This window comes from Dreissena polymorpha, chromosome 1 (genome assembly GCF_020536995.1).
Source record: "Dreissena polymorpha isolate Duluth1 chromosome 1, UMN_Dpol_1.0, whole genome shotgun sequence".
In the NCBI taxonomy this organism is placed as follows: domain Eukaryota; kingdom Metazoa; phylum Mollusca; class Bivalvia; order Myida; family Dreissenidae; genus Dreissena; species Dreissena polymorpha.
This window is the reverse complement of record NC_068355.1, coordinates 43,128,658-43,152,211: the sequence shown is the minus strand read 5'-3', so window position 1 is coordinate 43,152,211 and position 23,554 is coordinate 43,128,658. Positions and strand designations below refer to the sequence as shown.

Sequence of the window (23,554 nt, the reverse complement as noted above, 5' to 3'; positions counted from 1 at the left end):
CCCATAAACACTCATCGTACAATAAAGTTAACCCATTAAAAATAAGTGTTCCTGGCGATGAGAACTACATCGTGCTTCCGACGTTGCCCAAAGCTTATCGAGCGTTCGCTCGTAAATTATATCGTCGCGGGAAATTCACATGCAATACAATGTATGTGACCACACCAAAAATAAAAATGCGCATTTTGTATCTCGTTAAATCTATGTTACCAGACCAAATCTAGCGTTGAAATGTTGGATATTGCTATAAGGAACATTCATTTTTTATGTGTGAACTTTATTTTCCGAAATATTTTACGAAATATTCGTTAATTTTCAGTATCTATGGGGCTTTAAACCTAAACACCAGTGGTACGGCGATACTTCGTAAGCACAAGACCAGAGAAGCAAGAACGTTATTTTCAACTTAATGCTGTTTTTATTTTATTAATGATCATTATAAAACAAACCAAACCAAAATTCACACAGCTTCATTTATTAAATGGAAGACTAAAACAAAACATGCTCATTTTTAATTTTAATTAAATATTTAACTGACTTAGCTGAACAACAACAGCTTCCATGGCATGAACGTTTTTAATGTTAATTTGAGTCCATTGCGTTTGTCTGAAAAAAAAAGAACTCGCCAACTTCTTAACAAGAATATAACACATTCATGCATGTAATATACTGTACTGTTTTGGGGTTGAAGTTTTTTTTGTTATAAAAGTGTGTTATAAATTTTGCTCAATTTATTAGCTATCGTGCAAGAATAATACAGATAGAACAAGATCACTGTTCACTATTGACAACTTCTGTAAGAGAAGGTTTAGCCAATGAAATTCAAATATTCTGCTGCTTCATGCATAATCCATTTTCAACTGGGTTCTATAGTAATGGATTCAGATTTGTTGGTTGTAGGCTCAGTGCAAGTGACATGCAAGTGTCCATCCCTGCAAACAGTAGAGCATTTCAGTATATATTTATTATTTTCAGACATGATATAAGAACACACAACTATAAAGACCTAGTGGTAACATTATCAGCAGTATTACGAAACAAGAATATATATTAATTGCCACATGATACCAACTATCATTATGCAAAGAATTAGAACAAAGGCATTCTTGCGAAATTAACCAATAAACAATTAAAAAGAAGTCACAATCGAAAACACGCCAAACTGAATTGCACTTATCCACGCAAGAATATGTAAAACTATAATCATTTTAATTGGCCAATAAACCACTCTTTGTAATAATGATGGATAGCTTACAACTTCACTGTTCAGTTCCTATGCAGCAAATTATTGTGTGTTAGCCATTGAGCATAAATCCAAACTATTGTTTTTTTGCCAATTAACATAAATTAAGAACAAACTATTTTCTTAAATCGCCATCAACTGATGTAAGGGCCACTAAACATTAGTAGCTAGGCACTTATTGGAGTCTGTTGTACTTTAATGGCAGTGATTATTTTCCATTTAGAGCCTATAGTCTGTACTACTTTAATTCTCAATAAATGACAAATCCTAATCAAAACATCGGAAAAATTCACAGAAAAGGTCAACACATGTCTCAACTTACCTGCGTAAATGGAAATTCAAATTCACAGTAGAACCTTCTGGCAATTCCCTCATTACAATCTTAAGGAAAAATGATATACAAAGCATTAAAAAATACAAAATATACTAAAAAATATATATATAAAAATCATCAATCACAACACACAACTTGTATTATGGCATACAAAATATATTGCACCTCATACAACATACAGAGTTAAAGTCCGAGGACAGGCAGTTCATCATTAAAATAATTACTCAGAATTCTCAACATTATGTGACACTAAGAACAATAGATATACATATTTCCATATGCTGACAATAATTCTTAAAAGAAAAGATAAGGAATAATAAGATACTTTTTTGTATATAGATTTGTGAATAATAAAGACATCAAATGATTGTGTGTCAAACCAAGAATCCACAAGTGTTCCGCGATCGGAGACATATGCCCCCCAAACAGGGCTTTGACGTAGTGAACCCAGTTTCAATCGGGGTCATCAACTTTCCAAGGCCAATGCACATGTGAAGTATTAAGCCAATCGGTTGATTCGTTGATGGGTTATTGATCGGAAACAATTTTCACACTTATTGTGACAGTGACCTTGACCTTTGACCTAGTGATCCCAATTTCAATAGGGTTCATCTACGGGCCAAGGCCAATGCACATGTGAAGTATCAAGCCAATCAGTACATTCCTTGACGAGTTTTTTATCGGAAACGATTCTCACACCTAGTGTGATAGTGACCTTGACCTTTGACCTAGTGACACCAATTTCAGTAGGGATCATCTACTGTCCAAGGCCAATGCACATGTGAAGTGTCAAGCCAATTGGTCAAATGGTTGACAAGTTATTGATCTGAAAAGATTTTTACACCGAGTGTTATAGTGACCTTGACCTTTGATTTAGTGACCCCAATTTCACTAGGGGTCATCTACTGTCACAGGCCAATGCACATGTGAAGTATCAAGCAAATCGGTCAATTCGTTGCTGAGTTTTTGATCTGAAAAGATTTTCACACTTTGTGTGAAAGTGACCTTGACCTTTGACCTAGTGACCCCAATTTCAGTAAGGGTCATCTACTGTCCAAGGCCTAGGGAACCCAATTTCAATAGGGGTCATCTACTGTCCAAGGCCAATGCGCATGTGAAGTATCAAGCCAATCGGTCAATTCTTGCACAAGTTTTTGATCGGAAAAGATTTTCACACCAAGTGTGAAAGTGACCTTGACCTTTGACCTAGTGACCCCAATTTCAGTAGGGGTCATCTATTGTCCAAGGCCAATGCAGATGTGAAGTATCAAGCCAATCGGTCAATTGGTTGACAAGTTATTCATCGAAAACGATTTTTACACTTAGTGTTATAGTGACCTTGACCTTTGACCTAGTGACCTCAATTTCAATAGGGGTCATCTACTGTTCAAGGCTAATGCACATGTGAAGTATACAGCCAATCGGTCAATTCATTGCCGAGTTATTGATCTGAAACAAACTGGTCTACTGACATTAAAGCGGGTATATACGATTTTTTATATGTGCTGAATTGTAAAATATTGATACAAATATGTTATAATAACACACACTATGCAAGAAAAATGATACATTTAAGACGAATTTCATAAAATACAGCAAATACAAATTAGCGCCCCGAGCCGATTGTGACGAAGATAATTCGTAATTATTTTCCTACAATAACCGATGCATTCGTCTTTTTAGTAAGTGTTCCTGTGTCGTATGAATCGATATCGCTGCAGGAATTTCAAATGAACCGTTAAACTAAATTTAGATTCACATCGTACATGCATGATATACATGCTGGCGAATTCGGCTGTACAGCCTTTTTCGATTTCAGAATTAAATATCTGGCTTATTTAGCATTTTTCGACACATGTTCTTCTTAACTTTTATTTTAGTTTATATTGAAATATATGTATAATAAGTTTTTTACACATTTTATATTAATTAATAAATATTTGACAAGATCGTATATACCCGCTTTAAGACTGGTCTACCGACAGACATCCTGCAAAACAATATACCAGTTCTTCTTCGAAGAGGGGCATAATAAAGTCTGAGGATAAACTAATAAATTTGCTATTCAATGTGGCTTTTATATGCAAAGATGAATTAATAGCTAGATACTCAAGGTCATATGTTATTACAGTCTTCAATACAAGAGCACCGCCTTGCGGGTGCAAACCGCTAATCTATTTTCTTTTTAAAGGTGAAGGGACTTTCATTTTCAATCACAAAGGAGGGAGGGGTGGAGTGAAAAGGGGTGTATAGTGTGGGGGTGTGGACATTTATTACATTATCTTCCAAAAATGTGGAAAAAAATGAAAAAAAAAAAAAAAAAAAATTAATCGGGTGGGGGGGGGGGATTCTATTTGTGAAACTATTTGTGTTTTTTAACTGTTTCAAAAAAAAAAAATTGGGGGGGGGTTGGGGGGGGGGGTATAGTGTGAGGGTGTGGTGGTCATTTGTGAGATGATCTAAACAAAAAAAACAAAAAAATAGGGGGGATTGGAGGGGGGGGGGGGAGGGGAGTGGGGGGATTCTTGGGTGCGATGGTTGTCCTTTAACTGTACCCTTATGATAGTTTGCGAGTGTTCCAAGTATGAAAGCAATATCTATGATACTTTAGGGGTAAAGTGGACCAAAACACAAAACTTAACCAAATTTTCAATTTTCTAAGTATAAAGGTCCCATAATTCCGTCCAAATGCCAGTCAGAGTTACATATCTTTGCCTGCACAGTCCCCTTATGATAGTTAATAAGTATTGCAAGTATGAAAGCAATAGCTTTGATACTGTAGGAATAAAGTGGACCTAAACACAAAACTTAACCAAATTTTCAATTTTCTTAGAATAAAAAGGGCACATAATTCTGTCAAAATGCCAGTCAGAGTTACATAACTTTGCCTGCACAGTCCCCTTAAGATAGTTAGTAAGTGTTGCAAGAATGAAAGCAATAGCTTTGATACTTAAGGAATAAAATGGACCTAAACACAAAACTTAACCAAAATTTTCAATTTTCTAAGTATAAAAAGGGCACATAATTCTGTCAAAATGCACGCCAGAGTTATCTAACTTTGCCTGCCCAGTCCCCTCATGATAGTAAGTAAGTGTACCAAGTTTGAATGCAATAGCATTGTTACTTTCTGAGAAAAATGGACCTAAACACAAAACTTAACCGGACGCCGACGCCGACGCCAAGGTGATGACAATAGCTCATTTTTTTTCTTCAAAAAATAGATGAGCTAAAAATGAACAAATATGCATCTGTTGCATGGTGTTAGCAATTGAAGAATGGAAGAAAGGTAGAATAATGTACTACAGCATGGAATAATTAAAACCTAAACATTACTTTCATAGTAAACTGGCAAGAAATGCAAATGACACAACTGCCATATATTCATTAATGAACACCTCTACCCTGGTAAATGCCAGCAAATTGTTTGTTTAAGTACCTAAAAAACTAAAGGCAAATATAATGCTGTCATTTTCTTTAACAGTAAATGAACATGGAGAAAAATCCTTGATTGAAATGTTTGAATGATAAGAAACACATTAAAATTATCATAATTTTCTTATAGAGGGTCAGGCATATTTAAAGAGCTGCAACCTTCCTAGGAAAATGTAAGGCCACATGGGGCCTTTAAATCAGAATATACGGTATAAATCCTTAGTTATTAAGGTTATTTTAAGATTGATTAGTCTGTCTAGGCTTTGCTTCCTCAGCATTCAGGTTTACACCTGCATCCGCACATAAAGTTTAATTGATGAAACATTTGACACCACATAAACCTGCCACCTACTTAAATCTAATGTTCGACATCATAAAGTCTGAAAAATCTCTTAAAAACAGTAGAGCAACATTCAGATTCTTACAAATAGACAAATTGACATCACTTATGTATTTATCTATTCTTAAAATAGCCATGGCTTTAGGTTTTTGTAAATGTAAGTCAAAGTGGTTTCAATTTACAGAAAATTACACAGTAACTAGATAGTTCTACATTTAAACCATGTCCTGTGACATATAAATCCATTTACCTTCGCTAATAAAACTGCATCTTCTAAAGAACTTCCCTCATATATTTCAAAAAGAAATGCTGTCTGATTTGCAGCAAGAGAGAAGTCCATGTGTTTTCTTGAGTGCAAGGGAGCATACCCTGGAAATACTGGAACAAGTTGTGGCCCTTCACTGGTCATTGACTGAAAACATTGGTCTATGATTAATGACAAAATATTTCATTACACTTTGAAAACAATAGATTTTATCTGAAACTAATTTTTGAGCATTTTCTATGATTTTTGTGGATACTCTCAACCGTTAATATCAAATTTCTGGACATTAAGACCTCTGAGGATGTACAGTGGGACTGCTATATGCTGCATGCTTCTAAAAGAGGCATAAACAGTTTATACTCAACAAAAGTTCACATCCACAAAATTCCTTTTTTTATTTTGTTCTTATAGTTTGTAAGAATTTCAGCTTAAATGAAACCTTTTTTACTTTGTTCTTATAATGTATAAGAATTTCAGCTTAAAATTGCAAATATAATCTAACATGTCTTACACGCATGTGTCAATATTAACAAGAGCACCGCATAACGGGTGCCACGCTCGGCTGCGAAAGCTTGTCAGAATTTTTTTTGTTTTTTTTTAGAGGTCACAGTGACCTTGACCTTTGACCTAGTGACCCAACAAGAGATGTGTTTGTCGGAAACACAATGACCCCTACTGCGCCGCATTGAAATAAAATGTCTATTTATCATTTGGCAGGTATAGAAATCATCTCCCTTTAAAGGCTATTACTTCCCTTGAATTTTGTCCAATCCAACTAATCTGTACAGTAACTGTGAAAAGAACTTCAATTCTTGGTAAGGAAATATATAATATGAGATTTATAATTATATAAATTACTTCCCTTGAAAATAATTGTCTGTAACAAATCTCTATTTTTAGTAGCAAATAATTAAAAGCCACTACCATGACTGTAGATTCACCACTCAAAATGTGCAGCTCCATCAGATACACATGCATGCCAAATATATAAAGTGGCTATATTCAATATTGAATAATTTTCTCCTTTTTTAAAACTTATTACTTCCCTTAAATCTGTATTTTTTACCAAAGACCGTAAAGGATGACCTTGACCTTGACCTTTTACCACAAGGTGTTTGTCAGAAACACAATGCTGCATACTGCGCCGCTTGGATTTATTTAACAACAAGATGTGTTTGTGAAACACAATGTCCCCCTATATGATGTTTGACCTTGTAGGATGACCTTGACCTTGTGAAGGATGACCTTGACCTTTCACCACACAAAAAGGTGCAGCTCCATGAGATACACATGCATGCCAAATATCAAGTTGCTATCTTCAATATTGCAAAAGTATTTATAAAATAAGCGATTTGGGCCACATATATTTGACCTCTGACCTTGAAGGATGACCTTGACCTTGACCTTTCACCACTCAAAATGTGCAGCTCCATGAGATACACATGCATGCCAAATATCAAGTTGCTATCTTCAATATTGCAAAAGTATTCATAAAATGAGCGATTTTGGCCACATATATTTGACCTCTGACCTTGAAGGATGACCTTGACCTTGACCTTTCACCACTCAAAATGTGCAGCTTCATGAGATACACATGCATGCCAAATATGAAGTTGCTATCTTCAATATAGAAAAAGTTATTGCAAAATGTTAAAGTTGGCGCAAACAGACAGACCAACAGACAGGGCAAAAACAATATGTCCCCCACTACTATAGTGGGGGACATAAAAATATATACGTGGGCAGGTCAGATAACTATGTCCATTTAAAGCTTATTACTTCCCTTGACTATGTTTTTTCGACCATAGACCTTAAAGGATGATGTTCACCTTGAAATTTTACCACTCAAAATGTGCAGCTCCATGAGATACACATGCATTCCAAATATCAAGGTGCTATCTTCAATATTTAAAAAGTTATGGCCAATGTTAAGGTTTTAGCACGAGGCCTACGTCGGACGGCGGACGACGAGCTGGCTATGACAATAGCTTGGGTTTTCTCCGAAAACAGCCTCGCTAAAAATTAGAAAAACACGCCTTTTTCTCTTATATTCAATATCCCAGCTCAATATCAGAATTAAACTGTTAAGAATTTTTGGTCACTGATGAATTTTAACTTTTCCCTGGTGAATATATCTTATACATCTCGGTAATTTCAGAACTTGACTTCTTTCTGCAACCAAGATGGAAATAAAGACTTCCATGTAACAACTGCAGACATAATCAATTCTGAAAATGCCTACAGGAGCCTAAAATTGATATAATTTTCAACTGGAGCTCTAATAACACCCTTAAATAGAACAAGCAATAATATTCCTAATGTATCTTTCAACAAGAAATAATTCTCTCCAATATAGATCTATTCAGCAAGATAATGTTACATGTTTATTGGCTTTAATGTCAAGCAATGTTTGATGTTCTAATGAATCATTTAATATTGTATTACTTTTTCATCAGGCATTTATATTGGCCCATTTAGAACCAATGGAAATATGATGCAAGTCTAGTCAAAACTTGCTTCAATCAGCTATAATTGAAATTCGAGAGAAAAACAAAAACACAAAAAGAAACATTTGACATATTTGTCATATTCAGCTACTATTCCAGGAAGAACAAGAGCTGTCTCCATCGGAAGACATATGCCCCCGAAAAACGCTTTTTCGAAACCTGAACGCAGATTTTGAAACCAAAACGCAGACCCTAAGTTCAAGGTCAAGGGGTCAAAATTTGTGTGCCTATGGAAAGGCCTTGTCCATATACACATGCACACCAAATATGAAGGTTACATCTGAAGCAACATAGAAGTTATGAGCATTTTTCGAAACCTAAACGCAAAAGTGTGACGGACAGACGGGAAGACAGACGGACAAAGCGATCATTATATGCCCACCTTCGGGGGCATACAAATATTATGTTCTTACACAAATACCGCTTTAATGTTAAAAATTAGAGAATTCTTAATATGACATTTACACTAAATACACAAACCATAAGTATGCCAGTAACTGACAACTGCAATACTAGCATCACAAGGAGGTCTGTATGGAAAAATAGTCATGATTAATCCTCACACAAGAAATACCCCTGAATCTAACTCTGGGTGCTTGGCTTTATAGTCCAGCACTAAAGCATTTGAGCATAAATATCAGGTTCAAATGACTGCACAGGCTAATCAGGGACGACACTTTCTGCTTTTATGGTATTTTTAGTTTCAAGGAAGTCCCTCCTTGCCGAAAATCAAGTTTAGGCGGAAAGTGTCGTCCCTGATTAGCCTGTGCGGACTGCACAGGCTAATCTGGGATGTCACTTTATGCACATGCATTATGCCAAGTTTTCTGAGAACGTGGCTCATGTGTCTTTGGAAAAATATTCTTATTTCAGAAGAGAATTACTCAGGCAACTTATTTGAAAATTGTGTGTTATAAATCTTTTTAACTTAAAATAGGCTAATTTGGTATAATGTACAGTACTCACTTTGATATGTATGGGTTTTGTGATGCATTCTACATCGCAGTCTCCTACATTCAGCTTTATATCGTCATCTTCAAGAACAGATAGTATACCTGCCTGTAAACAAGAACAAGAAATAATCGGAAAAAAATCTAGAGTTTAATCACTTCAAAACACTAATATTTAAACAGACGCTGCAGACAAATGTAATTCTTTCTTATATAGCCTTTGCCTATGTAAAATTGAAATATTTTAAAAACAAGCAATAAATATAAATATTAATCCACAAAAACTCATTATGTCAGGAATGAGTCTGAAAATAGAGAATATTGTAGATAAAACAGGAATGCAAGACTTAAAATGTATACCCGTAACAAGTGGTCCAAATATCATGCTTGTTAAGCTCAATTAAAAACTAAATATTTCAACATTGATCGCATCCACTAACTTCGACATACTTGATCTTGATATTTTTGGAGAATCATTATTTCTCTATGAACTGATACACTTTTGGATATCCTGCCTGGATGAAGAGAGGATATGAGCCTTGTTCTGAGAAAACTGGGCTTAAAGCATGTTCGTAAAGTGTCATCCTAAATTATCCTGTGCAGTGTGCACAGGCTAATCTGGAATGACACTTTCCGCCTAAACATGATTTTGGGTAAGGAGGGACTTCCTTGAAACTAAAAATACTATAAAAGCGAACAGTGTCGTCCCTGATTAGCCTGTGCAGACTGCACAGGCTAATCTGGGACGACACTTAACGCACATGCATTTTGCCCAATTTTCACAGAACAAGACACAAATTATGACACTCCTCGATTGGGAATCAATCACAGAAAACCCTAATTGCAAGCCCAGGGATTTTCTTCTCAATAAGAAGAAAAGGTCATTGCCATCCATTTTGGGGGTGAAATTCATCAACAAAACTGAGACAGGGGAATATTGTCCAAGGCAAACTTGAAATATGGCGAAAAGTGCTGCATTTGTTATCTTGAAATCTTCATTAAAGAGGGGGTCTACATTAAGCCCTGTTTCCACTATGCTAACACATCAATATACCTGTTTGGCAGCACCAATGGCTATCACCTCCTCTGGGTTGATGGTATTCAGTATATCACAGTTTGAGAACATGTCTGAGACAGCTTTCTGTAGCACAGGCATGTTGCAACCGCCCCCGCACAATATCAACTGTAACATGTACCATAGAATTGTTATAAATTCCCCCACACAGTATAAATTGTAACATGTAGCACATTATCAACTGTAACATGTAGAACAATATAAACTGTAACATATAGCATGGTATCAACTGTTACATGTAGCACAATATAAACTGTAACATGTAGCACAATATAAAGTGTAACATGTAGAACAGTATCAACTGTACTAAGTAGCACAGTATCAACTGTAACAAGTAGCACAGTATCAACTGTAACATGTAGCACAGTATCAACTGTACTAAGTAGCACAATATAAACTGTAACATGTAGCACAGTTTGAACTGTAACATGTAGCACAATATCAACTGTAACATGTAGCACACTATAAACTGTACCATGTGGCACAATATGAACTGTAACATTTAGCACAGTATCTACTGCAACATGTACAACCTAAAAATTTGCATCAAACAACTGCACGCTTGTACAAGATTTAGCAATGCATTCAAAGCAAACTTCAATAAAACTATTGGTCTGAAGGGCCTGACATACAAAATGTATTACTTCTTGTTTTTTTTATATTTTAATTTTATCTCAGTCAACTGTTTGGCTCATTTATAAACAAGAAATTTAAGGTCAGGAAAATCATAGGTGGTTAGCGTGTGGCTATGATATTAATTGGTGAAAGCATCATTTTGAACGATAAGTAATCAAATTATAACGAAAAATCAACTTTTCTGAAAAAAAAATAAGAAAAAATAACACGATAACCACCTGTGAAGAAAATTGAAACCATGGTTTTGAATCTCACTCTACTAAACCTCAATATGAAGCACACGTTTTCATTTTCTTGGTATCAAAATTTAAATAATCATTGGTCTTTAATCAAAATTAAGTTGTGGGTTTTAAAACAACTGTATTGATACTACATAAGTATGTCATGTGATTTAATGTGAACAGTTGTTTATCAAGCATATTGTCATATCATAGTTTGTTATCAACAAAAAGAAACAATATATTGTATATGATATCAATCCATGTATTATGTATATATTGCTTAACTTCGTGCTTATGGATTTCAACAACAACAAGGGGGCCATGATGGGCTCATCTTAATTCAATGTACATCTTTGACCCCATTTAATCCCACCCTATGATCTTATTTTTGGATATATGTGACATACCAGATTTGCCCTTGACTAAATGTTGTCAAGATACATTCTGCCCAACACAGTTGGGTCATAAATGTACAATGGTACAAAGGTTTTTGGAAGGTTTTACTTGGTTACCATGGAGAAAATTTGGCTCCTTATGCAATAACAAGCTAAAGTTTAAGACACTCCATGCTGTACAAAGACTGACCACAATAGATCAACAGGAGTACCTTGTGCTCAGGTCAGATAACAAAAATTATGTTTGCTCTAACTGAGCAAGAGTTAACATATGATATATAATATATATATATATATATACAAAGATCGTTTCCAAATTGTATTTGTATGAACAGTGTGTAAGAAAAATTGTGCCACATCCAGAATTTCAAGTAGGATAGCAAATATGTTCACAACATATGCTTTATATACACAATTTCATTACAACAATAAATCACGAGAAAGACACATATTAGTCAGACATTGAATGGTCTCCCTTAAGTTTGATTGGAAATATGAACACAAGAAAAAAATATTGATATTTGTACAAATAAAATGTAGATGCTTAAATGTCACAAACTCAATCTTTACCTTATTTACTGATTTTCTAGTAAGTTGTGCATCTGATAACACTTTGTCGATGAACTGTGTACACCTTTGGACAATATCGCTTACACTGCTATCAAACCTAGCCCTACAAAAAACACTCAAAAGTCATCAAAAATATATAAATTGTGAAACATGGAACAATTTTTTTTAAACAAGAGATGTGTTTGTCAATAACACAATGCGTGGCTTTGATTTATAAAAAAAAAATCATTTGGCAGGTACAGATAATTATCTCCCTTTAAAGCTTATTACTTCCCGTTTATTTGTTTTTTTGACCTTTGACCTTGAAGGATGACCTTGACCTTTCACCATTCAAAATGTGCAGCTCCATGAGATACACATGCATGTCATATATCAAATTGTTATCTGAAGCGACATAGAAGTAATGAGTATTTTTCGAAACCTAAACGCAAAGTGTGACGGAAAGACGTACAGACGGACGGACAGTGCGATCACTATATGCCCTCCTTGGGGGGCATAAAAATTGGTCACAATGGCAATCTTTCTATACAAGATAACATTCAGCAAAATCTAGTGTTGCATTTTTACTAAGTCATGTCAGTATGAGCTAATGTTAAATTCCCCCATGTTCATACTGCAATTATAAATTTAGTACATCTGTAAATTTATCACATGCTTCAACTTGTTTTAAATGTAATATAACATTATTATCTTAAAAATGTGTAACACAGTTTTTTTAGCGTCTTCATTTGCTACGTTTTGTTTGACCAACCAAATCCCAATACCTTATTTTTTCTGAAATGCAATCATAACAACTTTCCTTTTTATCATGACCTTGAGGGGACATTAATTTTCTTTGCTAATTTACAAGCATGTAATGACAAGAGATGTGTTTGTCAGATACACAATGCCCCCTATTGCGCCGCTTTGATTTTTTTTTTTTACCTTTTACTTTGAAGGATGACCTTGACCTTGAACTTCCACCACTCAAAATGTGCAGCTTCATGAGATACGCATTCATGCCAAATATCAAGTTGCTATCTTCAATATGAAAAAGTTATGGCCAATGTTAAAGTGTTTTTTTGGGACGGACGGACAGACTGACATACTGACTGACAAACTGACGGACAGTTCAACTGCTATATGCCACCCTACCGGGGGCATAAAAAAGATCTGACACTTGTCATCATTGCACACCATGATTTATTAAACTCATTCAGGAAATGTCTAAACTCATTTAATACAAGAGGGGAAAATTACCTAGAGCATCACCTGAGACAAAAAGGAATTTAACTATTCAGAGGAGATGGAGTTCAAAAGAATAAAAGTAATTCATGAAACATAAATATTGAATTTCTAGGTACACATTTATTTTTCAAACTAGGCTGAAAGATCCTTGTAACAAATGTTCTTACCAAGTTTTAAGAAGATGGGACAAAAATTGCAATTTCTAGAGTGTTAAGAATCTTTATTTTTTATTTATTTTTTGTTATTAATAGCATGCACCACTGCTTTAATTACAATTACACAAGATGGGTACCACTAAGAAGACTGTTTGTGACAATGCAGGTATGTATATTGCACCTTTCGATTATACCTCATTGAATTTAACACTATAAAGAGACCGTGTTATCACGATATTCAGACTCTGGCTGTAAAAAGCGAACACTCGGTAAATTGTCACACAACTGGACTTTTTGCTTGATTTGGGGAAAAGGCCTGACCTTCCATTTTGGGGAACTAATTATTGTCAAAACTGAAAAAAAGGGAGAAATTTCCCAAAGTAGGCTTGAAATTTGGGGAAAATTGCATAAGTGTAAAGAAATGCTCTTAGTGGAAATGGCCTTTCTTTTGAGGAAGGGGCATATTTGAGGCCCTTGCTAAAGATGGACAAAAAAGCCCTGCACCAGTTTGTTCACTGTTGTATTCAAGTAATACTTAATACATTTCATTACATAAACATACAATATTTTTAAGAATACCTTGTTCCCGGTGATATCGAATAAAGACTATATTGGAGCACCAAGATCTAAAGTTTAAGACCATAATGTCCTATTCTTTGAATTCCATTAAATCAATCAGGAAAAAGGTTTCGTAAACATATTTCTTAAGAGGAAAACAAGAGATGTGTTCGTCAGAAACCTAATGCCCCCCTACTGCGCCGCTTTGAAATAAAATTTCTATTAATCATTTTGCAGGTATAGAAATCATCTCCCTTGGGGGGGGGGGGGGCTGATCTGTAGTAGACAGTTAAATGACCAAGTCAGACATCACTGACAACCAAGGCCTGGTTAATCAAAGAGATCATAGCCAGAGTTCATCATGTACCTATAGACATAAGTCCAGAGGTATGTAATGAACCCTACTATTCACAAATTAGTTTGTTTTTTTTTTAATCAGAGTTTATTTACAGGTCCTACCGGCCTCTTCACGAGGTCTTTGAGGTCCGACCTGTTCACAAATTATTACAGTAAAGAAATGATAATTATATCATTAAAAAAAAAACTTTGACTAATCATTCATTTGAGTTATAAATAATCCAAATAAAAAATCCGTACAGTAACTGGGAAAAGAAGTTAAATTCTTGGTAAGGAAATATATAATAATATTAGTTTTATAATTATATAAATTACTTCCCTTGAAAATAATTGTCTCTTAACAAATCTCTATTTTTAGTAGTAAATAATTAAAAGCCACTCTCTATTTTTAGTAGCAAATAATTAAAAGCCACAACCGTGACTGTAGATTTACCACTCAATGTGCAGCTCCATGAGATACACATGCATGTCAAATATCAAGTTGCTATGTTCAATATTGAATAATTATCTCCCTTTAAAGCTTATTACTTCCCTTTGATTTGTATTTTTGACCCTAGACTTTGAATGATGACCTTGACCTTTAACCACGATTTGTTTGTCAGAAACACATTGCTGCCTACTGCGCCACTTTGATTTATTAAAAAAATATATATAATTTGGCAGGTCAGATAATTATGTCCATTTAAAGCTTATTACTTCCCTTGGATTTGCTTTTACGATCCCTAGACCTGGAAGGATGATGTTCACCTTGAAATTTTACCACTCAAAATGTGCAGCTCCATGAGATACACATGCATGCTAAATATCAAGCTGCTATCTTCAATATTTAAAAAGTTATGGCCAATGTTAAAGTTTTTTTTCGGACGGACGGACCTACTGACGGACAGTTCAACTGCTATATGCCACCCTACTGGGGGCATAACAATGGAAAAGTGAAATTCTTTCACACTATTCAAGGAATTAGAAATCAATGCATAACTTCAAGTATAAATTGAATCATCATAGTGGACATTTTAAGCTGCAAATTTCTTAAAATATACCGGTAGCACTTTTGTTCATAATTAACAAGGAAAAATACAAGATTTCCCTGTGTCTGGTGTTAATGTTGTTGAATGTATTTATAATCAAAGCACATCTCACCGTGAGATTTTGGTGTTGAAGTCCATCCCATCAAACAGGGAGTCGACAGCGCAGTGGACATTGTCCAGCTTGGTCAGTGTGTGTTTGCTTACCTCAGCTGCATGAGATAGCTTGGAAATTGCTCGCTTGTTGTCACTAATATCGTTCTTTGTTTGTCTGTGGAAGAAATTGATGGTCATATTACGAACAGATGTACAATGTATGATTTGAAGTCTTAAGTACTGGTAATAAATGCAACCATGTGCTACAATTTAACACTAATATGTTAACATATTTTTTATCAACTCAATTACTGTCCTGTTTTTAGTTGCCAGTTTTTTATGAAATACCAGACTGATGGGCAAAGATCTTTTATCATTTTACAAATGGCAGACTTCTATGTTTTACTGGACTGTAAAAGTTTGAAAATATAAGGTTAAACACGTGCTTATAGCTTTTAAATTAAAATTTGAATAGCATATAAGACTGTGTTGTTTGAAACAAATGACAACTGCATGGAAAATGTGGGTACATTATTTCTTAGACATATCTGCTCTATTGAATATTACTAGTAATTCATTAAACATATCACCAGAATAGGTAAACGTGTTAGCAAACATGTGGGTCATAACTTCAAATTTTTCACAGACCTGACCTTAATAGTGCAAACCATGCTTTGAAAAACAAGAGCACCGCATAGCGGGTGCCAACGCTCTGCTGTGGGTGCAGTTTTGAATAAATGAAAGCTTGTCAGAAGTGACCTTGACCTTTGACCTAGTGACCCAAAAATGGGTGTGGCATGTAAAACTCATCAAGGTGCATCTACATATGAAGTTTCAAAGTTGTATGTGGAAGCACTCTGATTTTAGAGCCTATGTTAAGGTTTTAGCACGACGCGGACTGCAGACGGCGGACGACGAGCTGGCTATGACAATACCTCAGGTTTTCTCTGAAAACAGCCGAGCTAAAAGATCAAATCTACTTAAATAAGGAAAATCAGAACATTTGTTGTATTCATCACTTAAAATACTACAGCTATGTACAGCTATGAACAATACCGTTTGAATTCTGCCATGAGGTATTCAGTAAGTGCCTCAGTGCATATGTCTCCGCCGAGACTGGTGTCAGTCACACTGGTTATTATCTGGTACATGCCATTGTGCACGCTCACCACTGACGCTTCAGCAGACACCCCTCCCAGTCGGAACACCAGCACGAACCTGGCAACAGTTTATGTGTGGATATATTTAACAATTTTCAAATATACAAGTCTTATTCTGGCAAATGTGGCTTATTGCATATGGGTAAAGTGTCATCCCAGATATGCCTGTGAAGAGCCTGTGAAGTCCACGCAGGCTAATCAGGGATGACACTTTCCACTTTAACTACGTTTTTTGTTTAAGAGAGACAACCTTTAAACAAACAAGAGGGCCATGATGGCCCTGAATCGCTCACCTGACTAACCAAATACAATCCCAACCCACATTTCATCAAGATAAACATTCTGACCAAATTTAATAAAGATTAGATGAAAACTGTGACCTCTAATGTTTACAAAAGGTTTTTCTATTATTTGACCTAGTGACCTAGTTTTTGACCCCAGGTGACCCAAATACAATCCCATCCCAGATTTCATCAAGATAAACATTCTGATCAAATTTTATAAAGATTGGATGAAAACTGTGACCTCTATTGTCTACACAAGGTTTTTCTATTATTTGACCTAGTAACCTAGTTTTTGACCCCAGATGACCCAAATACAATCCCAACCCAGATTTCATCAAGATAAACATTCTGACCAAATTTCATAAAGATTGGATGAAAACTGTGACCTCTATCGTCTATACAAGGTTTTTCTATTATTTGACCTAGTGACCTAATTTTTGACCTAGCGACCTAGTTTTTGACCTAGTGACCTAGTTTTTAACCCAAGATGACCCAAATACAATCCCAACCCAGATTTCATCAAGATCAACATTCTGACCAAATTTCATAAAGATTGGATGAAAACTATGACCTCTACTGTCTACACAAACAAATTGTTGACGGTTTTTCGATTATTTGACCTAGTGACCTAGTTTTTTACCTCAGATGACCCAAATACCATCCCAACCCAGATTTTATTAAGATAAACATTCTGACCAAATTTCATAAAGATTGGATGAAAACTGCGACCTCTATTGTCTACACAAGGTTTTTCTATTATTTGATCTATAATGTGACCTAGTTTTTGACCTAGTGACCTAGTTTTTGACCCCAGATGACCCAAATACAAGCCCAACCCAGATTTTATCAAGATAAACATTCTGACCAAATTTCATAAAGATTGGATGAAAACTGTGACCTCTTCTGTCTACACAAACAAATTGTTGACGGACGCACGCACACATGCACGCACGCACATACGGACGCCAGACATCACACGGTCACATAAGCTCACCATGTCACTTCGTGACAGGTGAGCTAAAAATTCAATAAAAGTGGACAGTCTAGTCCCTGTTTAGCCTGTGCACACTGTGCAAGCTCTTTTGGGATGAAACATTATGTAGATGCTTTAAGCCCAGTTTTCACAGAATGAGGCTCATCTTTATTTAAGATATATCACAGAGGTCTATAAATCTACTGAGACTTTTTTAACAGTTTAGAAGGTTTATCTGAACGGAATGCATGTACTATGCTAGCAACTGACAACTGCAATCATTGTATGACATCAAGGGTGGGGTGGGGGGGGGGCTTAGAAATTATTTAATGCCCAGAGGTGGCAACTACTTGTTTATAAGTGTGACTAACTGTTGTCTTAAATGTTGAAAAATGATACATTTTTGTATAATAATCATGAAAATTTGTATGAACGTGTTTATTATTAGCTAACCACATAACTAATTTAACAAATAATATTTGATTACGTGTTCTTTTTCTTTCTAAAGATGAACAAGAGATGTGTTTGTCAGAAACACAATGCCCCCTATTGCGCAGCTTTGAAGCCATAAATTTGACCTTTGACCTTGAAGGATGACCTTGACCTTTCACCACTTAAAATGTGCTGCTCCATGAGATACACATGCATGCCAAATATCAAGTTGGTATCTTCAATATTCAAAAAGTTATGACCAAACTTAAATGAAGGTTAAAGTTTAAGGAAAGAAAAATACAATATTCGACCTTTGACCTTGAAGGATGACCTTGACCTTTACTTTTCACCACTCCAAATGTGCAGCTCCATGAGAAACACATGCATGCCAAATATGAAGTTGCTATCTTCAATATTGCAAAAGTTATCAAACTTTAACCAAGGTTAAAGTTTTGGGACACACGCAATGAATGAATGAATGACAGACAGACAGGCCAAAAACAATATACCCCCGATCTTTGGATCCGGGGGCATAAAAATAATGTTGAGAATAAATAGAACCATTAACTGATGAGGGCATAAAATAAGTTTTCAATTAGTTGAAAACTAAGTCAACTATTTCATGACAACATACGCAGTATTATGTAATTATTATGGGGACCTAATGGGTAACTTTTGGGAGTTTTCTTTGACATTTAAAAAATATAAAGTCTTCTTTGTCAATAGAAATTTGTGTTGAAATGTTAAACAAAAACTCACTAAACAGTGTGTGTTTTTGTTCAAATTTGAGGCCTGTAGGGCGACCCATTCCCAATGGAAACAAGAGCTGTCACCATAGGATGACTTATGCCCCCTATAAACGCTTTGAGCTTTTTTCTAAACCTAAACGCAGATTTCGAAACCTAAATGCAGACCCTAAGTTCAATGTCAAGGTTAAAGGGGTCAAAATTTGTGTGCGTATGGAAAGGCCTTGTCCATATACACATGCATGCCAAATATGAAATTGCTATCTGAAGCGACATAGAAATTTAAGCATTTTTCGAAACCTAAACGTAAAGTATGACGGACAGACAGACAGACGGACGGAGGGACAGTCCGATCACTATATGCCCTCCTTTGGGGGCATAAAAAGTATATAGTTTTCGCAAATGGGACCGAAGGTTTGCACAAAAAAATTAAAAATATAAATAAATCTCAACATTTTGTTCATCTCCGAGCATCCTCTTAAAGTTAAACCTTTATAAATGTAGTCACATCACTTTTATTCTCAATTTTAAAGTATTTGTAAGCAAAAAGACAGCAATACTAATTTTGCAATGTTAGCCAAAACAACCAGATTTTTCCCAATTTAAAGAGACCCCGCCTCATTCCCAAAATGGTGAAAAAACACTGCTTAAATGTAATAAAAAAATAAACAGTTAAATGTAAAAAATATGTAAGAATACATATTGATATCAATAAATAAGAAAATTAACGCACTGTTACCCATTATAATGACTATCATTCTGTCCTATATCATATGCAAGCACTGCCGCAGTAGGTTCACTGATAACGCGTAGGATGTTGAAACCCGCATGGTTCGCTGCTGCGCTGATGGCTTTCTTCTGCTGCTGTGTGAAATGTGGAGGAACCGCCAGCACTGAGTCCTGGGTACCGGACAGACCACCATGACTCTGGGCCGTCTCTGAAGAGAAATGTATAGATTCTTGCATTCTAAGTTTTGTTTTTAAAATATTTATTTCCTTTCCTAGTATTTCAGTAGTATTGAAGTCATAAGTTGACAAGCTCATACTTTTCCTGGGCTGGTAGGTTAAACAGTACTAACTGCACATACTTATGCCAATAACTGACAACCACCCTACTTGAAAATGAGGTTGGGGCTTAACAGCAGTAGAGAGTATTTTATTGACCAATCACCTAACAAGTAATTTGGTCAGGCCTGGGACCAGAACCTACTGATGTGAAGTCAAGCGCTCTTCCAACTGAACTAGCCAGCCCAACAATTAATATTCATTTCTGAATGTAAATTTGTGAGAAAGAAAATCTCACTTTAGTAAAACAAGAGGGCCATGATGGCCCTGAATCGCTCACCTGACTAACCTTGCTACATCAACTTGAATTCTATCAGACCCATGTACAATCCCAAGCCAGATTTCATCAATTAATACATTCTGACAAAATTTCATTAAGACATGATGACTACTGTAAACTCTTTTATCTACACATGGTTTTACTAGAATTGGTCCAGTGACCTAATTTTTGACCCCAGATGACCCATATACGATCCAAAATCAGACATTATCACGATAAACATTCTGACCACATTTCATAAAGATCAGATGAAAACTATGACCTCTATTGTCTACACTAGGCTTTTGTATGATTTGACCTAGTGACCTAGTTTTGGACCACAGATGACCCAAATACAATCCCAACCCAGATTTCATCAAGATTAACATTCTGGCCATATTTTATTAAGTTTAGATGAGAACTGTGACCTCTACTGTCTACACAAGTTTCTTTTAAACTTTGACCTAGACACCTAGTTTTTGACCCTAGATGACCCAAATTCGATCCCAACCCAGATTTTTACAAGACAAACATTCTGACCATATTTCATTAAGATCTGATAAAAACTGTGACCTCTATTGTCTACACAAGGTTTTTCTATGATTTGACCTAGTGACCTAGTTTCTGACCCCAGATGACCCAAATACATTCCCAACCCAGATTTCATCAAGATAAACATTCTGACCAAATTTCATAAAGATTGGATGAAAACTGTGACCTCTATTGTCTGCACAAGGTTTCTCTATTATTTGACCTAAAGACCTAGTTGTTGACCCCAGATGACCCAAATAAAATCCCAACCCAGATTTCATCAAGATAAACATTCTGACAAATTTCATGAAGATTGGATGAAAAATGTGACCTCTATTGTCTACACAAGGTTTTTCTATTATTTGACCTAGTGACCTAGTTTTTTGACCCCAGATGACCCAAATACAATCCCAACCCAGATTTCATCAAGATAAACATTTTGACCAAATTTCATAAAGATCGGATGAAAACTGTGACCTCTATTGTTGACACAAGGTTTTTCTATTATTTGACCTAGTGACCTTGTTTTTGACCCCAAATGACCCAAATACAATCCCAACCCAGATTTTATCAAGATAAACATTCTGACTAAATTTCATAAAGATTGGATGAAAACTGTGACCTCTATTGTCTACACAAGGTTTTTCCATTGTTTAACCTAGTGACCTAGTTTTTGACCCCAGATGACCCAAATACAATCCAGACCCAGATGTCATCAAGATAAACATTCTGACCAAATTTCATAAAGATTGGATGACAACTGTAACCTCTATTGTCTACACAAGGTTTTTCTATTGTTTGACTAGGGACTAGTTTTTGACCCCAGATGACCCAAATACAATCCCAACCCAGATTTCATCAAGATTAACATTCTGACCAAATTTCATGAAGATTGGATGAAAACTGCGACCTCTATTGTCTACACAAGGTTTTTCTATTATTTGACCTAGTGACCTAGTTTTTGACCCAAGATGACCCAAATACAATCCCAACCCAGATTTCATCAAGATAAATATTCTGACCAAATAAACATTGGATGAAAAAACTGTGACCTCTACTGTCTACACAAATAAATTGTTGGCGGACGCACGCACGGACGCACAACGGACCACCGGTATCACACAGTCACATAAGCTCACCATGTGATTCTTGACAGGTGAGCTAAAAAGTTACACAATATAGGCAATGAGGATACAGCTGAATTAAATACCTCTTAAAGAAATATTATGAAAGAAACAAAACAGTGTTGCTGTTGATTAAATAAATTTGAATAAAATGAGTTCAATCACAGTGAGTTACTTTGACAGCAAAATGTAGTGAAAATTATCAACAATATCGTAAATTTCTCCTTTTTTTCTCTTTTTTTTTCCATGAATTTTCACCATAACTTTGGAGTACATATTGTTTACATTTCATGATGACTTACCTAGCATTTTCTTGTATATAGCAACAGCGATGTCTGAAGGGGAAATTTGCTGCCGTGATTCCTTGTAATCCACCTCATAGAAAGGCTCTCCATTTTTATCAACAACCTGAAAATTTAAATAACCAGGCTGCAGTAAATGAAATACCCATGCAAAGAGTGTCCCAGAATTTCTACATAATTAACAAAATAGCAGCTAACTGCAGTGTTCTCCGGAAGCACCGGCAGCAGGCGATTTCACCGGTTACATTCTATCTAGATGCAAGCTACTTTCCCTCAAAAATTTATTGAAATGGTGCAAATACACCAGTTTTATTGCTTAGTCACCTGCTACTTTGAAAATATAACTGGCTTCTGAACTTTCTTGAGAACACTGAGCTAAGGAGTCATGACAAATTTTGAATCATATATATATGTAGCTGCATTTGCCACTTATGAACATTTTAGTGATTTCCAGTAATTTCATCCTATATATTTTATACTGATGAATTTACATTTGGTTTGGTATTGAGCTTTTTGGGAAATATATGACCTTTATTCAAAAAAAATACTACGGATAACCCATATGTCAACCTGAAATACCAGTATATGCTCACTGTTGTATTTGAAGATCGTTTGTACTGCACAACGGCTGGGTCGTGGAAACTGCGTCCAAGAATCTGTTTGACGTGACAGACTGTGTTGGAGAGATTACGAATCATACCCTGTTTTGCAGCCATACCAACAGACTGTAAAAAAATATACAATGAGCATGAATAACAAATGATAAAACACACACACTATATGCATTATTATTATATTATAAACAAAACAAACTATATAAGAAATATCTAATTTAATAACATAACTGTCGAAAAATCAACTTCATGGTCAATTGTCAATAAAGTATTTTAAAACAACAAAATATAATAATTATAAGAATGCACATTTTTCCACTTCTTTGAAATGAGGAAGCTATTGGCAGGCATTGTTTGCACTGGGCTGGCATAAAAACCCTGTAATACAATGACATAAGTCTTCATTCATAATAGATGACAAAAAGCAATTAACCTTATACTCACTACTTATTCATCAAAACTAAACCGACTGTACAATATAATTAAATTGGCTGAAACACAGACTGCTGTGTACCTGTTCATGTTCCGTAAAGGCCACAATGCAAGGCGTTGTGCGGTCTCCAAGATCATTAGCTATAACATCTGTCTTGTCATCCTGGTTATAAAAAATAAATTGTATAAAGTAATAACGTATTTCAGAGTCAGTATCTTGTATAATTTAAGCTTCCCACTAGCCTA

At 35.4% G+C, this 23,554-nt stretch overlaps 1 protein-coding gene across 1 annotated transcript in view; it reads right to left on the bottom strand.

Moving 5' to 3' along the window:
• Positions 1-459: 459 nt before the first annotated feature.
• The window catches only part of LOC127878401 (heat shock 70 kDa protein 14-like), a 32,027-nt gene continuing 8,932 nt past the window's right edge, over positions 460-23,554 (bottom strand). Inside the window, exons 2-13 of the mRNA XM_052424930.1 lie at positions 23,391-23,471; positions 22,856-22,987; positions 22,263-22,368; positions 19,721-19,919; positions 16,443-16,604; positions 15,406-15,561; positions 11,969-12,071; positions 10,126-10,254; positions 9,088-9,180; positions 5,600-5,761; positions 1,566-1,624; positions 460-932 (exon numbers count right to left, since the gene is read on the bottom strand). Coding sequence (XP_052280890.1) covers positions 857-932; positions 1,566-1,624; positions 5,600-5,761; positions 9,088-9,180; positions 10,126-10,254; positions 11,969-12,071; positions 15,406-15,561; positions 16,443-16,604; positions 19,721-19,919; positions 22,263-22,368; positions 22,856-22,987; positions 23,391-23,471 — 1,458 coding nt within the window. The 3' untranslated portion in view covers positions 460-856. The remainder of the gene's footprint in view (positions 933-1,565; positions 1,625-5,599; positions 5,762-9,087; positions 9,181-10,125; positions 10,255-11,968; positions 12,072-15,405; positions 15,562-16,442; positions 16,605-19,720; positions 19,920-22,262; positions 22,369-22,855; positions 22,988-23,390; positions 23,472-23,554) is intronic.